The sequence below is a fragment of the Acinonyx jubatus genome, chromosome A1, assembly GCF_027475565.1.
Source record: "Acinonyx jubatus isolate Ajub_Pintada_27869175 chromosome A1, VMU_Ajub_asm_v1.0, whole genome shotgun sequence".
Taxonomy (NCBI): domain Eukaryota; kingdom Metazoa; phylum Chordata; class Mammalia; order Carnivora; family Felidae; genus Acinonyx; species Acinonyx jubatus.
This window is the reverse complement of record NC_069380.1, coordinates 207,463,414-207,486,360: the sequence shown is the minus strand read 5'-3', so window position 1 is coordinate 207,486,360 and position 22,947 is coordinate 207,463,414. Positions and strand designations below refer to the sequence as shown.

The following is a 22,947-nucleotide window of genomic DNA, read 5'->3' as shown; positions in this document are numbered from 1 at the left end:
TACTACAGATTTTGGTGTTAATCTGTAAATTTCATTTAAAATTTAGGTCTCATGTTAAACTGTAAACAACCAAAATAAATGGCTGGTTTTTTGTTTTTTTTGTTTTTGGCCAATGGTGCAAGTTATTATAATACAGTGAAAAAAAATTAGCAATTGCAGAGATCTATAAATATAGTAGGATAATCCTCTATCACTGAAATTTGTTACTTACCTGAATTAAAAACACTTTGATGTTATAGTCTTCTAAATCAGTAGCTGTTATTCGTAAATTTTTGTGGTTCGCTCTTTGAATCTCCATTTGAGCCCAGAGTTTGCTATTGAGAATCAGCCTCAGGCTGCCTTGATTGCGCATAACTAAAATAGGAAGGTGAATATATAAGACTACAGAATAGTTGATTCCTTAACCTTCCCCGGGGAACTTGCCATTTTTGAAAGTGAAGTAAATCCTCTAGTTGTTTTTCAGACTGTATTTTCACTATTAAGTTGTAATTTGGCTTGATTATAAGTTGGTTTTCAAATTGGCTTTATTAGGTTGGAAGACCGTTTTTAGCTTAAAAGCTGGAATTATTTTCTTACTATAATAAACAATGATTACAATTTTAGAATTCCTTTGAGGACCTAGTGGTCTAAAAAATATTTATCCAAAATGGAGAAAACAGAAGCAAAAACTTTAAGCATTCAAAAAATTGAATTAGCTAAATAAATGATGACATGGCTATTCAAGATATTACAAACCCATTAAGAATATTAAAGAAAGATCATTACTGATGTATAAAGGTGGTCATGGTATATACTATATAAAAAGTAAAATCAGGTTACACAACAGTGTAAATACCATGCATTGTAAATTTTGGCAGGCAGTGGCCAGAGTGGCATTGAACAAGAGTAGAAAACAACTAGCACCTGCCTTGGGAATAATACTTTGTTGGGTTATTTAGAAACCTGTTTGCCAGTTATAGAACTGAAAACACGGTTCCTATTCTCTCAGTGTGAATTCTATTCCTTACTGGTTTCTTGAGCTTGATATCTGAAACTCAATAAAAATCCATATACATGGATCCCACTTCTTCCAGTGGTTCCTTCCACAGCTCTGATTGGCCAATGTTGGCCAGTAAACCTACACACCCTGCCCAGATCTCTGCCTATGCTCACTTTCGGTTTGGGCCTCTGAACAATGCCCAGTGTGTCTTTTCAGATGCCAAAAACTTTGAGAGCCTCTCAGTCTGACTGACTCCAGATTCCTACCATCACTATGGATGTCAGTAAACACACACAGGATTCAATAACCACACACCTTAATTTCCTTGGAAACTGACTTCATCTCGCCCCACACAACATGCTTAGAATGCCAAGAATGAAATATAGGGCAAATATCCTTTTTAGGAAAAACCATTTTCCCTTCAAAAATATCATCATATTGCTTTCAATATTACCGAGATTACTATTTAGGGGTGTGCTGGGCTGTGTCATAGGTGCATTATCTCACTGAATTCTCACAATTGCTCAATAAGTCATGGAGTACTACTATCCCCATTTTAAGCTGATGTAACTAGGCTGTGGGGAGACTAACTTGCCCAAGGTCACCAATTAGTCAGTGATAGAGGCAGAACCGAACCTGTGTAGTTTGACATCAGAGCCTGCTCTAAACAGGAAGATCCTACAGCACATTAGAAACAATATTGCTTTCAACAGTGATTTGTTGACTATTTTATAACACATCTCCAGAAAATGATGTGTGACTATTGGAAATTTTACCCTGAGAAATGGCAGGTTGCTTTACAAAATGATTCCTTACTTAGTCTCGACTGGAATGTTCCACAGTCACTGCTTGCTGTGTCATTCAGCCTCAAAGCTCCTCTGCCCCTTTCAGTCCAGGACTGTGTTGTTTTGTTGAATATAAAAAGCTTGCAGTTGATCTAAAGGACAATTTTTTGAAATGTCAAATATATAGAAATTTATTTTAAAATGATTTCTTTCTATGCTACAACACTTTTATTTGCCTGATTTTTACCAGAATAACCTTGGTTAATGATTTGTAAACCAGCTTAAAAAATTTATTTAACTTTTAAAACATACAATTTTTGAATAGTTCAAATATCAAAAAGCAAAAAGATGTACAAAATAAAAAGTCCTTCCCAACCTTTGTTCTTCGTCTGTCGATTTCTACCCTCTGTGATCAGGTGATCGCTATTGCTAATATTTTGTTTATCCTTCCAGAGATATTTGTGTTTATATGCATGCCAGTGCCCATGTCCCCTATTTTTTCTATAAACAGTAGAATATCATACATACTTTCTGCATCTTGCTTTTCCACTTAACAAATATATTTATATGTACCACGTTTTAAATGAAATTTAATGTTATAACAGATGGATAAAAAGAAAGGGAAATCTGTTCCTTGTTGGAAAATGACTACCTTATTTCATGTGCCTACGCTGATGGCTACGTCACTCAACATTCAAATCCTATGCATGATACTATATACTACGTGTGTGAAATTCTTGCTTTATATGAAATTCAAAACTTATTTAAAAGAACTTTTCAAAGGAAACCAGAATTTTTCTATCTTGAACTGAAATCTATTCATCTTATCATTTAAAAATGTCCAGTGTAAGTAGAACTTTTAAATCACACAATAATAGCACCGATTATAAACACAGGCATGTAAAGTATAAAATGTAGGTCTGAAGTTCTTTTAAGACAGGGTCCCTGGCTGTCTTCTTTCTAAGAGACTAATGTGAATGGTTGTAAACCCAGTAACACATTTTCCTGAAAATTACCCGTACAAAAATAAGAATACAACAAAATATTGGCTTAATCTTTGGAAGTGTCTAGCATGTTTAGTTAAGCAGCTCAGTCTTCATGAAAACTATACTTCTGCCTTTATTTTTAAAGGTGCTTCTGCTGATAGAAACTTGGTTTCGTGTATGTAAGTGCTCCCAGAAAGAGCAATGTGTGATATACAGACCTTCAACACATTATGTTCAGCTTCCTCCCCTGTTATAACATCAATTTTCTGCAGCAAGCATTTGGGTGATGGCTTAGAAGAGAAAGCAGCAGCTGATTCGATTAGGGATATATTTTTAATAGAGTCTGTTTGTAAGAAAAAATGGGAAAAGACACGTAAAGACCCCATTTTCTCTACTGTAAAAGTTCCTTGTTGTCCCCATTAATATACATGTCTCCTTAGCTTTTTATAATAATGAGTGTTACCAAAAATATGAAACTACTTGAGTTTAGATAAATCTCTTTAATGATTCCTCATATCCTTAAGTAAAAAAAATTTTAATGCTTATGTATCATACAACAATATTTTCTATGCTTTAATCTTTGCCAAAAAGTTTTTAAAGTGTTGCATTACTGTTTTTGTATTTTATAGCTATTGAACAGATGACATGGAAACACAGGAAATATAATAGTTAAATCAAATTTTTTACAAATCAAATAATTCTTACTTGAATTTAGAGAGTTGACAGGAAATTCTAGTACGGATTTGAATGGTTGTTCCTTGGTGTATGAATCATTTTCAGGTTGAGATTGGGTGAGATGTTGAATATCCTAGGTGAAGGAAAAAGATGTATTACTTAATTGTATCCCCATATATCTGCAGTAAGCCAAAAGATACCTTTGTTCCACTTCAACAGGGCAAATGAACTCAACTGCTCTGTTTTTGTTTTGGACTCCCTGTGTGCTGAATGGGGAAATCCTTCCTATCATCAGAGGACCCTGGTTCTCATCCTCAGGAAGCATAATCTAGTTACCACCAGCTTATTTCAGGTGGGATCTAGTTCCAGGGACAAAGGGAGACAGTTTAGAGACCAAGAAGGAGGTAGCAGCTGTTCCATGCTCCCACCAGACTAACCTGATGCCTAGAAGGAGACGTAACTATCATTTCTTTTCTTTTTGTTTTAATGTTTACTTATTTATTTTTGACAGACAGAGAGAGAGAAAGAGCAAGGGAGGGGCAGAGAGAGGGGTGGGGCAGAGGATCTGAACAAGGCTCTGTGCTGACAGCAGAGAGCCCTGTGTGGGGCTCGAACTCATGAACCATGAGATCATGACTTGAGTCAAAGTCGAACGCTTAACCAGCTGAGCCACCCAGGTGTCCCTTATTTCTGTTTCAAGGTATTTCGGTATTCCCAGCACTTCACTTTATACCCACTTCATATGAATGAATGAATAAATAAATAAAGTTGTCCAAAGAACGCACTAGCTGTCTCAGAGCTCATCTTTACAGAAAGAATTGTAATTTTTCTCCCAAGACAATTTATTTTTTTTTTAAGGATATTCTTTTTTAAAATGATTTATCTTTGAGAGAGAGAGAGAGAGCATGAGCAGGGGAGGGGCAGAGAGAGAGAGAGAGAGAGAGAGAGAGAGGGCCCCTTTCCCAAGGGGCCCCTTTCCCAAGACAATTTCCGCCAACAATTGCTTTTAAGGCTGCACACATGGGGCTTTGTGTATGTGCTATAATCAAGGCCTGTGAAAAAAAACTGAGTCAGCCATGCCATTTCTGATACTGGAGAGCCCCCTGGAGAACAGGGAGAATTGGAACAGTACTTCAGAATTTAGGTTTCTATCTTTTCCTTTATGAACTCAAAATTCTTCCACATTATTTAACTGGACATTAAGATATTCTGTTAAAATCGGTAGAGTTGGGTGTGATTTTTAAAAAAATTTTTAATGTTTATTTTTAAGAGAGAGAGAGAGAGAGAGAGACAGAGGTGAGCGGAAGAGGGGCAGAGAGAGAGGGAGACACAGAATCCAAAGCAGGCTCCAGGCTCTGAGTTGTCAGCACAGAGCCTGATGTGGGGCTCGAACTCAGACACTGCGAATCATGACCTGAGCCAAAGCCAGATGCTTAACCGACTGAGCCACCCAGGCACCCAAGACGGGTGTGATTATTTCCATTTGAAGAAAATAAACACTAAGGCTCAGAAAGTTTAATGACCCCCTTGAAAAGCACATGGTCAGCAAACAAATCAGGAAGGCATTCTGACCACCAAATCACAAGGCCACAGGATTATAGGATTAACTAGAGGACAAATACAAGTGATCTCTATAGCTCCTGCTGTCCTCAGATGTTATCAACTTAAAATACAGGAAGTACAGTTTCCTTCACAAGCCAGATTTAAAGTGCCCATAGGAAATATACACAAGTACCTCCCTAAACCAAATTTACAATCCCAACTGTAGTTCATTTGTTCAGGGATCTCTCTGTCTCCCCTTAGATTATAAACACCTTTAGAGCACAGTGGCTCCCTTAGCTTTGTATAACCACTTACCCAGATGTTTTTCAATCCTGGTTGTACATTCAAGTCACCTAACACCTACCCTCACCCACAGAGACTCTGATCTAATCTGTTTGTGGAGATGCCCTAAGAAATCCTTTAGTGGCTCACCAGATGATTGTTAACACGCAGCCAAAGCTGAGACCAATGCCAGTGCTTTAGATGTCATGAGAACACAAAACATGTTTGTTGAATTGAATTGAATGTTAAAGTTGATCCTGTGAGGCTTGGGAAATGTTTTATTTGCGTCTGTGACATCTTATAGAAGCTGTGACTAATCTAGTGCCAAATTTGGGAATAAATGGTTTGGAAGAAATGTGCCTGAATGTATTGCCCGGGACTTCCCTCTAGAAGTTGGTCCATTCTGGTTCAGATCCAAAGAGGTGAGTCAATAGCTCTAGAACTGTGGAGTTGACTTTCATCTTGAGAGTGAAGGATGGTGCCTCTAAGCTGAAAAGCTATGATACTACTCTTGGGATTGGGGTTCGGCCTGAGGCAGGTATGGCATAAACAAGGTCTTCCAAGTGATTGATTTGTGAAAGCCCTAGGAAACTTAGAATAGACTGACCTCATGACTTGGTCCTTTTGTTATTCTGAGGTTTTACACAGGTTTTAAAACCTTTGTAGCCTCCTCTGGATCCTCCATAGAACTAGTAGCCACAAGATAAACTGGTCACCTTGGCCTATGTCAACCAAGACCCTGGTCTGGGTGAAAGCAGCATGAAGGTGTGATGGACCAGGTGCACAGCCTTCACTTTGCTGTCTACTTCCCTGCTGTGCTTTACAAACATGCTCTGTGGAGGATGGGGCAGCAATGGCCTCTTGGAGGAGGATGCTCGATATTAGATAAGGATGATAGTAATACTAGTTAGGCGTTTCCACTTGACAAGGATGTTTCCCTAGGCAAGTTAAAGTCTTATTATTTTCCTCTTAAAGCTAGCAAAAAAAAAAAAAGTTATAATGATGTTTTCACTATAAAAGCTCTAAGGGGAGGGTTGTAGTTAATAAGAAAAAATAAATAGTTTTAAATGCACCATGTTATGAAAAAGGCTATCAAAAACCTACATTAAAATATCGTTACCAGTTGAGCTTGTCTATTGCAGATGATTCTGGGATTTCCATGCATACCTTCAGTTAACACACGTGAAAGAACTATTTAATATTTCTCATCAGTAATAATGTTATAATTAAACAATCCCCTTCCTCTGCGGGTTCCTGTCTATTATTCTAACAACTAGAACTTGCTTCCCAGGAGAACATTTCCATTAAAGAAAGAAAATGTGCCTTTGAACTCAGGAGTTAAAGTATGATCCAATTTAACATTGTTTTAATTAATTTGCCTCCAGAAACTTGAAGTGACAGCTTTTTATATAATAGACACCTTTGCCAAATTCTTACCAAAACTCTTTCTACCATGTTTTCTCCAAACACGAAATCAGAACTGCAGCTTTTAAAAGAATACTTCTCTTCATTTGGTTGACATCTAAGGAAAACAAATAAGCATTTGCTATTTAAAATATATGGATAAAGCCATGTTAAACCTTAGCACATGAAATAGTCAAATGGTTTAGTAGATTTATGTAAAGCATAAAAACATCTGTTAACTCTTACTCATCTGCAGATATTGAGAAATGAAGGGAAAACTGAGATAGGTACTTCCAGGGATAATATTTAAAATATTTCACAGCTGTGACAGCGCTAGTTGAAACCAGTCCAAACACGTGTCATGCCCATCACTCTTCAGGCCGTGTGATCAACCAGGGGCTGCCCAGCCCTTATCTTCTTGCTTTTCCAGCACAGCCTCTGTCAGTCTCTAATTTCTACTCTCCTCCTCCACAAGTGGCCAATGCTCTTAGCCACCTCCAGAGCAAAGGCATGACCAATGCATCTTGTCAGTGATACTTGAATGTGCATTTGTCTAATTTGGGTTTTTCATCCTGGAACTTTTTTTTTTTTTAATGGTAAAAGTGTTCTGCATGATGAGAAACTCAGACATACAGCTGTCTATCTGTAGGCCGATGTACTCCGGGGTCCACATTGCATCCCTAGTATGCGCTGTAGGTGAGCTCTGTGGGACCCACACGGGCCCCAACCATGTGAGTCCGTTTATGTCCATGGCTTGTCTTAATCTCCTCTCAACTCAAACCTGCCTTCATGTTTGATGATACCAGGAAATACTTACTTTCATTGTTCACATTTATACTGCTTTCTTTTGTTGTCTATCCAATGTATGTCAATAAATAATGAATAATAATTTAATATTCAAAGTAATTTAAAAAAGGGGAACATCAGAGAAAAGGTAGAAAAGGCTAAGCTAGCAGTCAGATAATTAATTCCCAACTAAATAAAAATTTAGCTACACAGTTTTGAAATATTCTCACCCAAGTCAATGAAAAAGTAGAAATAATCCAATATTAATAGGATAATCTTTATATATTAGAGATATGGGAAAAGCATTTTATTTTTAATTTAATTTTATTTAATCCAAGTTAGTTAACATGTGGTGTAATAATGATCTCTGAGTAGAATTTAATGGTTCATCACTTACATATAACACCCAGGGCTCATCCCAACAAGTGCCCTCCTTAATGCCCATCACCTATTTAGCCCATCCCTCCCACCCACCTCCCCTCCAGCAACCCTCAGTTTGTTCTCTGTATTTAAGAGTCTCTTATGGTTTGTTTCCCTCTCTCTTTTTATCTTATTTGAAAAGCATTTTAAACTTGTGTTCTTTACAAAATCTCAAACAGAAATCTTGACAATTTATCTGTGCAGTATCAGAAAGTTATTTTTCCACAAATGATTATAATGGTAAAAGAAAGCAAGAATCAAAGGATATCCTCTCTGTGTCCTCAGCATTAACTTACCCTACTGATGTAGCACCTAAACAATTCTGTTTAGTAGTCAGCAGGACTGAAATTCTGGTGCTGGGTAATTTTTCACCTAGCAAACAGGAGCTCCCCTCAGAAATCTGAAAGACAATCCATCAGAAAGTTCCTTTCAGTTGCCTTAAAAGGAGCATCAGACAAGGAAACAATAGTTACGGTTAAATGTATTGAAAATTTACTGTGTTCAAGTACTACCCTAAGCATTTTAGGTACATTATCTCATTTACTCCTCACAACATCTCTCTATAGGTTGTATGTCTACTATCCACATTTTACAGTTTACAGATGAGTAAACTGACCTAATGAGTTTAAATAACGTGGCTAGGCTTGGGCAGCCAGGAATGGGGTTGATCTTAGAGCCAGGGTCTGACACCAGAGACTGTATACTTAGCCATCATATTCAGAAATCCCACCTCCTTTTGTTACTTTTATCTTTTTAGCCACATGGAGTTAATTCTCATTTCTAATTTAGCAGATATATCCTTCAGGACTGTTGAACCCCCCCAAGCACCCTAAGAGCTTTACCAGCACAGCCACCAAACGTTGGAGGGAATCCCATTCATCTCTTCATCTAGAAATTTTTGACTGGTAACTTAACTAGTTTGTCTGATGTATATACATATGCACATTGCCTGACTAATGTATAGATGAAGGTGCGAGCAATTTTTTTTATTAAATGTTTATTTTTGAAAGAGAGAGAGTGTGCCAGTGAGCCTGCCAGTGGGGGAGGAGCAGAGAGAGAGGGAGATGGAAGGTCTGAAGCAGGCTCTGCACTGAGAGCAGGAGAGCCCGATATGGGGCTCAAACTCAGCAACCATGACATCATGATCTGAGTCAAAGTCAGAGGCTTAACTGACTGAGCCACCCAGGTGCCCCCAGGTATGAGCAATTTTAGAACCAGAAGGAGCCCTATAAATTATCTGATAGATGTCCCCAATGTTTTCTACACCTCACCGTTCCCCCAGCAGGGATTTGCAAAGATGTTGCAAGGAGTTCATATCTTTAAAGGTAGATAGGGTCTGTTTCCACTTCAATTTCATGTCAATCAATAAAAATAATTTTGAGCATTTTTCCCTTTATAACAGAATTTGAGAGGTGAGAAATATGTATGAAGAGAATACATGCTGTTGGCAAGCAAAGATCAAAGTTCATGCCTCGTGACTCGGTCACTCAAATGACTTAACTCTCAGCCAAAATGTACTTCTATTCTTATGTACTTAAAATATACTCATATGTAAAACAGTACATATGCTATATTATATGTATAGTGCATAAGTGACCATTGATTAATGACAGAATGAATGAAAATTGCTCTGATTTTATATACAAGTTAATAAGAAACATGAAAATAATAGTTCTATGAAATCCACCGAGAGATAATTTTCACTAGATCTATAAATTACATTTTGTCAGAATTCTTACATTGCATCATTATGCTTAATACATTTATTCAAGAAGAAATGCTTGCAAACAATAGCCTGAAAATTTCTCTTATTCTTTATCATTTAGGAAGAAAATACAAGAAAAATATTAATAAACTTTATAAAATATACAATGCAAAAAAATAAAAATAAAAAAAATAAAATACATAATGCAAAATTTCAAAAAGCCATGCCAAAGAAGAAATACTGATTTATAACATGTAACAAAAATTTTAATCTATAATTTATAGTACATACTGTTCCAAAATCATATGCAATATAATAACATTTAGAAATTAGTCAACATATCATACTTTTTTTATATACTTTAACACAAATTAAACAACGTGCATCATTTCTTAAATGGATAAAAGTAAGAATTTATGTAATATGGTAATGATTATTAGATTATATTTCAATGAAAACTTTTAACAATCTACTGATTTGAAAGTTTTTTGAGAGAGAGGGTGCAAGTAAGCGAGGGGCGAGAGAGAGAGAGAATCCCATGAGGGGCAGAGAGAGAGGGAAGGAGGGAGGGAGAGAGAAGCAGAGCTCACCCAAGTGGGGCTCATGTTTTTACCCAAAGCAGGGCACGAGCTTACAAACCGTGAGATCATGACCTGAGCCGAAGTCAGAAGGTTAACCAACTGAGCCACCCAGGCACCCTGGTTTGAAATTTAAAACATGGTTTACTTAAAGCTCATACCATATACCATGCAGAAATGATTAAATGATTTTTAAAATTCAAAATAGGTCTTATGAAGTCATATGTTACAAAAAAAGGATTTGAAATTATAAAAATATTGTCAAATGCTGACCAAGTTCAACTCTCTCACTTCACTGATAGAGAAGATTGGGTGCTTTGTCCAAGAATGTAAACATAGTTAGTGGCAGAGGTAGGATTACTACCCATCTGATGTTTTTTTCATTGCATTGATGAAATGGCTGGTATTATCAGCTTCCATGTGTCACTCTCTTTATGTTCAGTATGGAAAACAAAACAAAACAAAGCAAGTGACCAACCCTCAACAGTTTAGTTGGAGATGAATGAAGGATGGCATTACTCTCAAATTCCAACCTACTGATTTTGGTACCATTCCTCTCAACTTGGCTTCTGGAAGACACAGCAACAGAATATCCCCAAACCCATATCTGCATGGCTTGAGCAACATGACAATCTCCCTAGAAAGGCCCACACTGAGGAATTCAGTCAGCCACAACAACTGGAAGAGAGACTTTTCTCTGTCTTCAGAAGCTTCCCCGGCCCTCCCAATTCCCTACCCTGTGGGGGTAGTTCCCTGCTCCCATTATCCATGAAGGTGGGTCTGGATGGATACCTGGTGTGACCTCAACTGGCAAAGCCACACTAGGATGTCAACCAGCTGGAGATGCTGGAAGCCCATGTTCCTTTTTTGACTTCTGACTCCTGGAGCTGGCCGCCTCATTGCTCCCCCTATTCTCACATGGGATCAGCGCACTGGAATAAGACCCCAGAAGTTTCTACCCCAAGGGACTCAGGTTTTCAGCTTAGGGGAGACCACAAAACTAGTTCCTAGAAACTACTCTCCAGTTTAAGAGGACAAGTTGAATAAGATTACTGAGGGCTTTTTGCTATAGTCTGGGGTGTTTCTCCAGCCTGGCAGTGACCTCAGCAACAGAACAAAAGTCAGGCAGCCCCTAACTTTGGATGTAGGGCCCACAGCAATCTACTAAATGAAAGACGGAGAATTTGTGTCAGTCCTGCCATTGGAGGTTCCTTACCTTATTTTTCGTTTTGTCTTTAATCTTGCAGGATTCCAAGGTATCGTGTCCAAATGTTTTTCTTGCTTTTTCACACCTTTGAGCTTGAGGTGGTTGCAAAATAGCAGGTCTTAGAACATGTTCGGAATGTTTCACGGGACCTTAAAAGAACAGGGTTCAAGAGTCAATATATCTTTAGGGAAATACTTCTTCCTCCATATTTTGACCAATGTAACGCTTATTTTCTAAAGTCATCATTAAATGAGGGGTTAATGTTAATTAACCAAAGTCAAAATAGCCAATGAATTGGTTAGTGCTTACTTTTGGCCTAGATTTTACCCAATAACCAGTCATTTTGACCATGGGACTTGGCTTACAAATATATTTTTTCATGTTTTGTCACTGGGTCCTACCTCCATACCCCAACACACACACACACACACACACCAAATTAAAATATAAATGGTAAAATGTAAAATTTCAGAGGTTCTTGTAATAAACTACATACCTTGTTCTGCACTGTTCATATCAACATTCCTTTGCACATGAGTTGATGTCATAAAAACATTGTTTTTCTTCACTGTAAGAAAAACAATTTAGAAAAATTTAAATCTAACAGGGTGTCAGTTTCTACATGATTTGGGTTTTAACAGTCCTGTCTTAAGCTCACCAGTAGATGTCACTGTTGGCAGTGTGCTGAGAAGGCAGGTGGGCTAACAATGACTGACGGCAGTGAGTTTTGCCACATAGTTCTGTTTACGTTCAGAAATATAAGTGAAAATTGGGCAACTAATGGAATAGGCGGTCTTCTCTAGAATCATAAAAACGAGTACTGAAATGAGTACATATTATGAAATCTGATGATAGTGATCCCTATGTGTACGTTAATATGTATTTCTTATAAAATGTTATGAACCTATTAGCAAATTCTGCCGCTTTCTCTACCCTGGTGATACCTACAGACAGAAGATGACTGTTATGCTAGGTGATTTTTCTATGAGGTGTGTTCATAGTATGAAGAATATGGTGGTAGCTGCAAATACAGAATTACTGTACATTTCAAAGAGATCATCTCTTGGTTGCAAACTGCAGAAACAGCAACCTTCGAGCATTTGATCAGTGGAAATGAGAAAAGAATAAGAATTGCTTCTTCTAAGTATTATAACGTATTATAAATGTTGGGGTAGAATTGCTTTTCTAATTCAAAGTGCAACTAAATGGTTTATGATCTTTATTATTGAAAACGAGCACCAAAGGGCCGTATAAAGTTGTACTATTTTTCTCCATTCCAACACCACCAACATACTGCACAGCATAAAATGGAATGATGCTTACTGATATCAATGTTCTTTAGTCTTTTTGTGTATGTATGTCTAACTTAAGATACTAATAAATCGAAACAGTTATTCAGATACTTACAGCCATCCCTTTATTTTATGCACAAATACAATAAAACAAATTCTTTAGGCTAGGACCCCAATTCCTCTTAATGTCTGTAACTTGTCAGTGAGGTTTAAATGGGGTATATTGAGCTAGAAAGTATTTCTTCTGTATCTGAAAGGTATCTGACATATATGTTGCTCAGCCATGCTTGGAATTATTAATAAGAATATAAATTCGTTAGTTTGAGAACTCTGTGGCTCCCAGGTAGAGAGGGATCAGTTGAAAGGAAGTGAATAGTTTGTATTTTTTTAGTTTCTTAGTGGCAAGATTAACTTGGAAAAGGCAGCTGGTTGTTCAGTAGAAACAAACACAAAAAGAATATAAATCATAATTTTTATGTAGAGAATGTTCCAACCATCTCAAATATTTTGTAATGATAAAATAGATCTACTTAGCAAAGCACTACAAATTCCAAATCAAAAGAAGTAATGTTTTAATTAGTGAAAAGTTTAAAAGGAATCATATTCTAAACCTTAGAATATCATCTAAAGCATAAACTTAAGAATAAGAATCTGAAGCATAGCTGTATATTTTGAGTACCATAGGTACCATGAACCATACAGATGCACAATAATAAGTGAAATAAAACAAGTTACTCTGTATGGCTGCCTTACAGAAAATATTTTTATCATAAACATGAAATCCTAAAAAAATTCAAGTTCAAACTTTCTACCAGAAACAAACAGGATTTGTGGAGTTGGGATTCATAAGGCATTCTTCTAATCATACTTGGCTAAGGCCTCTATTTTATTTTCCACTAAAATGCCAGCATTTTATAATAGCTGAGTAAGAAGGTTCACCATCAACGAGAATGGATTTTGAAAAACCAGAGTATCAGGCTTGAAGTTCCAGAAGCTGTTTATTACCCGGCCGAGAAGGAGGGAAGGTCGGGAGGTCAGTGAAGGATGATGATCTCATTCGATTCTGGGACAAGGTTGATGCTAGAAGCAAATTGCAAACTAAAGTCAGTAAGGAGGCTGGTTTTTGTATGTCTTTTTATTTGAACTTTTGCTGTTTCAGAAAAATTTCTACATCACTAATTTAGACAAGATTTTGTATGTTTATCAGTAGAAATAAAATGTGGCTGTGGTGAGAATTATAAATTAATTTCTATTCGGACCAATAAATTTCAGAGTGCTCAGCACATGTAAGACACTCTATCAGGCAAGAAGATGACCCCCAGGAACTCACAGTGGGAAGCAGACACGCACACAAATAGCTGTAGTACAAGGCAAGGGGCAATGCGGTCATTTATAAAAGGGATCACCAATGAGCTTTGAGTGGAGAAGAGAGGCAAACTAAGTTATGGATTTACTCCGAATACGTACACGATGAAGTTCTTAAAGTGTTCTTTTGAAGGCAAACATCTGTTTGTTTAAGTAGGTGGTTACTTAGGGAGAAATGGCAGTTTCCTCTAATTACAAAGCTAATGCATACTTAATGCAGACACTTTGGAAACACAACAAAATATAAAGAGTGGGTAGAAAACCCCAAATCACCTGTAATCCCATTACCTAAGACAACCACTGCTGACATTGTGGCTTATGTCCTTTCCATCTTTCATCCAATGTTGATAAATTGAATTTGTACATAGTGACTCACTATACAATCCATTTTTAGACTGCTGTTTTCATACAGCAATTTATTACATTTTTTTTTAATGTTTATTTTTGAGACACAAAGCACGAGTTGGGGAGGGGCAGAGAGAGAAGGAGACACAGAATCTGAAGCAGCTGCAGGCTCTGAGCTATCAGCACGGAGCCTGACTCAGGGCTTGAACTCACGAACCATGGGATCATGACCTGAGCCGAAGTTGGACACTTAACCGACTGAGCCACCCAGGGGCCCCTCATACAGCAACTTATTATAAACATTATCTGATGGGTAGACTTTTAAAACATTTTCCATCTGGAAGGTTTCTCAGTAATTCACACTCGGAGTAAACGTAACAGTGAACAGCCAACAGTCAGGTCTATACCTACCTCCTTGAGACTGAAGATGTGTAGTATGCAAAGTAAAAGATGAAGACCGTACGCGCTTTCTCAGAAAACCATTAGACTCTGTAAGAAATTCAATGTGAAGGGTAAAATTGCTTGGATAACAAATTATCCTCAAGCAAAGATATGGAAAGGTAAATAGAATTACCTCTTGCCTACATAGATCATCATCTGATAACATGTTAACTCCTGAAGCACAAGTTTAAATACTGGGGGTAACAGCTTGGTGATTATAAAGCAGTAGGCATATCATCCTAGTAAGAACGATTAGAAACAAGTGGCTTCAGCAAGAGACTGCATACGAATTTTGAGATCATACAGAGAATGTTTTTGGCAGGTTAAGACACAGGCAATGGGGAAACAAGGGAGTTTAGTGTCACTAGGGTCAGGTTCTCAGGACCTACGTGTCATCTGTCAAAACAAAAGCCACTTTTCCTTTCATGTTTAAACACAAGAAAAACCATTACATTTTACACAGTTGTTGCCACATGTCTACATGCTTGTGCCTGCTTATTTTCTTTGTATGAAGATTGATTTTGAAATAAGGATGTAAGTCATTACCATGTTCTGCTGCTTCGTACAGGGTGTCTTCTGCAGGTCTCTGGAAAGAAGCAAAGCTGTCAATGAGAGCTGAGTACTTGCTGATTTTAGGTCAGAATTCCACCCTGTCACTTGATCAGAGAATTCTCAAAAGCCAGGTCTATTCAGATGGGCCAGGTTAAAGCCACTCACCTTTGCTCACTAGGTATGTATTCAAGAAAAAGCAAAGTCTTCGTAGAGCGGTTTTGTATTTCAGTGACTGCAGAATTGCTTGCGGGAACTGATTTAAAAGTTGGTTGGTTTTGAAACACCAACTCTCAAGATTCTGAAGCGGTTGGCCTGGGGTGGGGCCCAGGAAACGGACTTTTCGACAAGGGCTTGGGGTTGAGCTTTTCTTTAGTTAGTTTTGTGGGTCGTAGGGTAAATGACCTGGCATAAGCAAGAACGAATAACAAGAAAATCCTAATCAAGCTAAAGAGAAAAGCCATGAATCTTATCGTTCGTCTTTCAAAGAAGGTGCTTTTAGTTACGAGGCTGAAAAGGCAGATAAATTCTTCAAGATCCCTTTTAAATCAAGTATCAGAGTTTAGAACTTATCTGATACCCAGTTTTAAGCTAGGTCAGTGGTGGAGACCCACAAGGAGTCTCAGTCCTCCTGACCTCTTTCAGTCCTGCCCCTTTCCAAGTCACTCCAAAAAACCCTATAATTTTGGTAAAAATGGTATGTTATTCATAGCTTCAAGACAAGGCCTCTGGCCTCCCATTTCAGCCAAATTGCTGCCAGTAAAAACCGACTACATAAATATTCTGGAGGCACTACTCTGCTAAGTAAAGAACAAGAGCCTAAACTAAGGCAGCAATGATATTTAGTAACAGCAGCTTCTTGAGAGAGAATTTTCTTGGTCAAAGTGAAAATCAAACAAAGAAAAGTAGCTTGGTCTTACCTTAAAAGTTTGTTCTCTCTTTGCAAAAACAAATATTGGCTGAGCAATGACAGATTTTTCTGTAGAAGGAAAAGAACAGGCAAAAAGTCAAATCATATTCTGACATTTCTAACACCAACTACGAGTATTTGAAGATGTTTTGTTTTGTTTTGTGTTTTTCCCTGCCTTTAGGTAAAATCCAAACTGTGTTTACATGGACACTAGAACTTGCATATTTGCAAGTGATTTTCAGTTATTTACAGATATAAATAGTTGGGGAAAGTGATAATAATGTGTTTCCACAAATAGTGAGCTCATCCCATTAAAGAACACACTTTAAGTGTTTAAGGAAAACAAAGTATAATTACCTGCATTTAGAATATCATTAGGGCATAATGATTAACATGTTTACTTTCAGAATGAAAAACCACAAAGGGCTGAAAAATCTCATCTAAGAACAGTTCTTCTACTTGGGTTGGATCTCAAGTAGATCCTTAGAATAATCCAGAAATAACTCATACTTCCTTGATTAGAGGAAAATACTTGCCATGTTTTAAATATTTAAACTAAGAATCAGTCTTGTTAAAAAAAAATGTTTCTACATTTTGAGAGAGAGAGAGAGTAGGGGAGGGGCAGAGGGAGAGAGAGAGAGAATCCCAAACAGACTCTGTACTGTCAGCATGTAGCCCAATGTGGGGCTGGAACTCATAAACAGTGAGATCGTGACTGAGCCAAAATCAAGAGTCAGATGTTCAACCGACTGAGCCACCCAAGGTGCCCCTAAAAATCAGTCTAAAACAGTGTTGTAAAGTAGATAAACTTTGTCTTCAGCCCCATTGACCTTATTAATCTTTTATATTTTCCTATTTTAGGTAAGACAATGGAGAGAAACTCATTTATTCTAGGGTGTAAATGAGGGATAACAGATTTAAATATCAGCACTCCAGAATTCTTAGGGAAAATGACGTTTGTTAAGAGCTTGGGCTCTGTAGTTAGGGAGGCTTGTGTAGCACTAATTCTTGGGGAAATAATATGTTTGTATCTTTAGTTTCTTCATCTGAAAACAAAATGAAGATTATAACAGTACTTACCTCTCAGAGTGTATGTGGCAATGGATTTTTAGATATAATTGCTTAGATTTTTACAAGACAAAAAAAAAAGCTTTAAAGAAAGAATATTAAATATATGGCACGCCACCAATCCTTAGCTGACATTGACCACTTAAGACAACACTTTCTTTTTTAAATTGAAGTAAAAATGACACTTTCTTAATGAGCCCAAATATGATCTCAGAATTTTTCTCATTATAGGTTTTCAATAGCCATTACCAGTATATTGTCCTGGCATACAAGCCAAGGTGATTTGCCATCCCTGGGATGAATAAATAAAACTCTCACTGAGGAGTTTCAAGCAACCGCCAATTACATTTTGTTATATGCCAGAAAGGGGTTCTCCAGTTCCCCATATTTTGAATCCCATAAGAGAGTGTCAAAACTCTGCCAGGCCACTCTTGCCAAGCTCCTGGGGCCCTATGACCTGGGGGTACTTCTTGTGGTCCACGGAGATAACCTGCTCAGTTTTTCATGCAAGTTTTTTACTGCACTGTCTGTCCTTGGAGCCAAGTGAGTCCCAGCAGAAAATACTCAAGAACATACTGGCAGTCCCATCCACATGAAACTATGGTTCAATTCTTTATTCCTTCTCAAACAAGCTCCTGTTCAGCAATTACATTAGAGTTAAGAAATGAGAACTCCAGTGACTTTGAAAGAAAATAGGCTTCGTGAATGTGTAGGGGAATACTTATGCAATGGAATTATAAGTCAGCCTCTTCTAAACCAAACTTAGGATAGTTATGCCTAAAATAGCATGACGAGGCCTAATTCTAGACAAGTAACACGTTGACTTTCCCTCAATCAAAACAGTCAGCTAAACACAGGCAAAAGCACTCTTCAATGCAGCATTAAGGAGGAAATCGTAAAGGGTTACTTGCAGCTTAGAGAACATATGATAAAGTAAGAATGTCACTTTTATTCATTAATTCAACAAATATTCGTTGGGCATCCTTTCTGTGCCAGGCATTGTGCTGGGATGTAAGGATACATTGTCTGATTGAAGGTTTATTAGCCTCAGCATAGCCACCCTCTCTCCCTGACTCCGCCCAGCACATAAGTTGCAAAGCAGATAATCTCCATACCTCCTCTTCCATCTGGATTCTGTTCCCCTCTTCCAAGCAGTTCTTTTGGCTCCAAAGCCAAAGCCAAAGGTAAGCATTTATCCAGCCATCGGGTCCATAACAGTTTTTTTACTTAACCCAGTAGGAAATTTTCAAAATAAAAGCAAGGTTCTTATGATTTTCTAATTTTAAGTTTATGCTTTTTTGCTTTATAATGTATTCATTAATCGCTTCTCGGCCTTTTGTCTAAGATCAAGTGTATAATGTATTAATTAATCAATCCATTTGTTTAAAAAAAATATATGTATTGAGGGTTGACCATGTACAAGCCACCTTGCAAGGCAAGAGAGAGAGGATCAGTGGTACAAGATGAGAATGAAGGTGAGTAAATATAAACTTTTCCTCCTTCTAATATGTACCATAATTTCCCTCTCCCCCAGTTTTAGGTGGGTCATAAGGCCTTGTCCCTATCCTTTATTTTCATATGTTTCATCAAAACCTAACTGGAGGATTTTCCCAATGAATCATCTCAGAGAAGGAGGTTCAAAAGGATCTGCAGAGCCAAAAGCAGATCCAGAAGAGGAGAAAGACACTGAGCACGGAGCACCCCCAACTCAGAGTCCCAGTGGGGACAGGACCGGCACCCTTAGGGGCCCCAAATTTCTACTACACAGCAGAGTCCTGCGGACCGCCTCTTGCTGCGTTGGGATTTGGGGAAAGGTGAACACTGAATCCTCCACACTGGATAGAACTAGGCTGCCCTAGCCGGGGCCAGAAAGGTTGTGGAAACGGACTTGGCAGGAAAGAGAGTGGCAACAACCCCTCCCACTGAGAGGCAGGTGATGCCAAATGGGTCACCTCTTAATTGCTACCAGGACTGGAATTATCCACTTGGGCCGCAGCCCTGGCAGGTCCTGCCTTTTCCTCTCCCTTTCTTCCTGGACCTATCCACATGTCTGCCACATCCTCTTCTCTAATTTCTTCTCCTTGTGCACTGTCTTAGCCCAGGCTCCAACATTGTTCATTATGCCCCTGTCCTCTCCACCCTCTTTGACTTGTGTCCAGCTCTCTAACTGGTCAAAGCATAGATTTGGGAGCTCAGAAGTCAAATAGTCCTAGAACTGTATTTTTTTTTTTAATTAATCCAAGCCTCAGTTTTATGATCTATGTCTCTGTGTATATATTTTAAAAGCTTGTCATGAGGCTTGAAGCAATGTATGCATATAGAAGCATCTCATACAGCTTCCTCCTCAAACCCATTTGGAACAAAGCAGAACCATCTATCATCTATCTATTCTCTATATTTGCACACATCTCTCTATATATCCAGATATTTACAGTACATTCCAGTATCTATTTGCCTATCATCTATCTATCTAGCATCATCTATCCACACATACATAAACATATAGCAATATATCAGACCACAGGTTGCACAGGAGACATTCAATAAAAGTGAGATTCCCTGTCCTCTTCCCCTCCGGTCCAATATTACCTGTGGGTACCCTGTGACTCTTGTTAGTCTGAGGGAAATGCCTCATTGTTCCTCAAAGATCTTTCTTTTTCCTTTCACTCATTACCATATTCTTATCCCTAGTTTTCTTCCTCATTTCTCTTCATCGAGCCCCTATCTTTCTTCTTCTTCTTTTAATGTCAGGAAGTTTCTGAATTCAGGCTGTGGTCCATACAGAGTTTTAGAGATTGTTGGTCAAAGTGTGGACCAGGTAGACCAGAAGCATTACTGGGTGTTTGTTAGAAACAGAAACTCTCAGGCCCACCCCATACCTACAGAATGACCGTATTTGACACGATCCCTAGGTGATGTATACATATGGTTAAGAGGTAAGTCCTAGAGAGCACCTCCAGGTCTCTGTCACCTGATACCACATTTAGGAAGATGGCAGTGGAGACTCCTGGAGTCAGTGACTAACTCTCCAGATGTTCTGAGTAACCTGACAATTAATGAGAAAAGGATTGCTACTCAAACCCCATACTATGATTATGATTCAGTGTAAGGTGAAGTTAAGAGCTACTCAGAAGACTTCAAAAGAAATCTCTGTAGTAAGGATATTAAAATATTGACACTGATGCTGAAATCAGTCATTCAGATATTTTGCTTGAAGCCATTAATGATCTCCTCTCAAATGCAAAAGTTTGTTTGCTGTTTTGATATGTCTGAAATCTGACCTTGGTGTCCCTGAAAAAAAAAATGTTTTTGGAAAGTGTCTTGGCTTGAAATTATTAAATGTTCATTAAAATGTTCATTTCTGCGAGGAAAAAATTAGGCTGGAAGCATAAACTACATCAAAAATATTGCCATAGTACTAGGATTCTTCACCAAAAATTTGAAACCTCTGAAGTTTCAACTCTAAAAATGAGATCTTCTGTAGAAAAAATAGGCAAATCATAGCAAGTGACCTTAGTCTCTGTATGGAACCCCAGAAAGAAGAGACACAGAGGGTCTGAATCATAATCTTGATTTTTGTAAAAAGAAAAAACAAACCTCAACATTATATTAAAATATGCCAAGACATTTTTATTTTTTTTTCATGTTTATTTATTTTTGAGAGAGAGAAAGAGAGAGCACAAGCAGGGAAGGAGCAGAGAGAAAGGGAGACACAGAATCCAAAGCAGGCTCCAGACTCCGAGCTGTCAACACAGAGCCAGACGCAGGGCTCAAACCCATGAACCGCGAGATCATGACCTGAGCCAATGTCAGAGGCTTAACCAACTGAGCCACCCAGGAACCCCTCCAAGACAGTTTTAATAAGGGCAAGTGGCAGCCCCAGAAGAAAAAGGAATCTGCCAATTTATGAGGGAAGCACTAGCATGAGATATTCTGTACTTATTTCTAGCCCTACACGCAGGAGCTCAATAAAAATGCAAGAAGAATGAAATAACAAATTACCCACCATCATATAAAAAACTATGTCTTTACAGAGGGGGTGGTAGGGCCACAGAGTGACCCTATTAACTGTGATGGAACACTCTTGGTTCTATTTTATGAGATGTTTTGTACTGAGTTGAAGTAAAATAACCAGGACCCCAGAGGAAAATAGAGGCAGTTTACACAGGAAGTTTCCAGGCTGATTCACAAAGCTACTAGCTCAACTGGAGACACAGGATGAATGGATCCTGCTGGAAGCATTCCAGTACTGGTCATTGCTGCTGAAGCAATAACCAATTCTGTGTACTATAAATATAAAACTGTTATAGTAAGTACAGTATATGAAGTAGAAGGGAAAAACACTCAGCCTTTCAACTAACGTCTAATTTGTTTGAGCTGCTTTAAGTTCTTCTTGAAAATGAAGTTATTAAACTGCCAACTCTAAGAAATTGAGCATTTCTAGTTTTGATTCATTATGAGAAGCCCACACTAGAGACAAAAAATCAACATTAGAACAGAAAAAGAAAGCTACTCCTCTTCTCGTCAATACCACGCTGATAAAGAAATCACTCATTTTCAGAATGGGAATCATTTCATAATAGGAAATCAGAGAAGATGAGAAAACTCTCTCTCAACCCACTGAACACAACCATCATCACCCAGAGTTTGCCCAATCCATCCTATTTTCTGAACCCATCTGCTTCTCATACTGATAGTGTTCAAGGGATCTGTTCATCATAAGTTCTAAAGAGTCTAGACACTTTCCTCCCTTGGTTTGTACATCGGTCTAGATGTATACACAGACTAACTTTGGAAAATCAAGGCATAGAGATAATAAAAGTCTTTGATGTGAGCAAGAAGCAAAAAGACTCAGACTCTGTGTCAAACATGGCCCTTGCTACCATTCTGGAGGTAGGACCAAGCCCTCAGAATTCTGTGTTGAATGCATTCACCCAACCTCACCTCTAAACTGTGCTGCTTAATTTATAATCCAGTTATGTGCGGTAGTGGGTGATAGCCAGTGAATTAATTTCACTTGCATTTTAGAATCTGGAGATTTATAGCAGCAGTAATTCAACTGAAGAAAATTTATTATTTTTCAAAATCACTTCACTAGTGCCTGTATAAATAGAGAGATTGACAGATTAAAAAACAAATAATTTTAATTAAGTCATGTGGTATAGAACATCTGGCAAAATCACTCTGTCAATCAAAACACAATGGTGAGGGGAAAAAATGGCTTTATAATTTTGAGAGTGTTCTGTAATTGACCCCAAAAGATACGGTCATCATGTGCAGTATGCTTTATATTTGGGGGTGAGTGGTGACCTTTTCAATAGGTATCATAGCATACGCCATTAAATTTTACTATTATTCCAGTGTCAAAACTGGAATTTCTTTCTTAAATTATTAAATTTGAGAAATTTCTTTTTTCGTTTCTTTTTAAATTCTTTTTTTAATTAAAAAAAATTTTTAATATTTTATTTATTTTTGACAGAGAGAGAGCCAGAGCATGAGCGGGGAAGGGGCAGAGAGAGGGAGACACAGAATCCGAAGCAGGCTCCAGGCTCGGAGCTGTCAGCACAGAGCCTGATGCGGGGCTTGAACCCATAGACTGCGAGATCATGCCCTGACCCGAAGTCGGAT

At 38.0% G+C, this 22,947-nt stretch overlaps 1 protein-coding gene across 7 annotated transcripts in view; it reads right to left on the bottom strand.

The window, feature by feature from the left end:
* RANBP3L (RAN binding protein 3 like) overlaps positions 1-22,947 on the bottom strand; it is a 281,333-nt gene that overhangs the window by 6,138 nt on the left and 252,248 nt on the right. For 2 of the 7 annotated variants that reach the window (XM_015078046.3, XM_015077932.3), the window contains 12 exons: positions 16,262-16,320; positions 15,339-15,378; positions 14,763-14,840; positions 13,647-13,721; positions 11,846-11,917; positions 11,359-11,498; positions 8,156-8,259; positions 6,687-6,771; positions 3,456-3,558; positions 2,969-3,093; positions 1,796-1,916; positions 212-354 (listed from right to left, as the gene is read on the bottom strand). In XM_015078046.3, the coding sequence (XP_014933532.3) occupies positions 212-354; positions 1,796-1,916; positions 2,969-3,093; positions 3,456-3,558; positions 6,687-6,771; positions 8,156-8,259; positions 11,359-11,498; positions 11,846-11,917; positions 13,647-13,721; positions 14,763-14,840; positions 15,339-15,378; positions 16,262-16,320 (1,145 nt within the window). Of the gene's footprint in view, positions 1-211; positions 355-1,795; positions 1,917-2,968; positions 3,094-3,455; positions 3,559-6,686; positions 6,772-8,155; positions 8,260-11,358; positions 11,499-11,845; positions 11,918-13,646; positions 13,722-14,762; positions 14,841-14,925; positions 15,030-15,338; positions 15,379-16,261; positions 16,321-22,947 lie in introns of those variants that run through there. The other 5 variants (XM_053201422.1, XM_053201425.1, XM_053201432.1 and 2 more) reach the window with 5 other exon arrangements.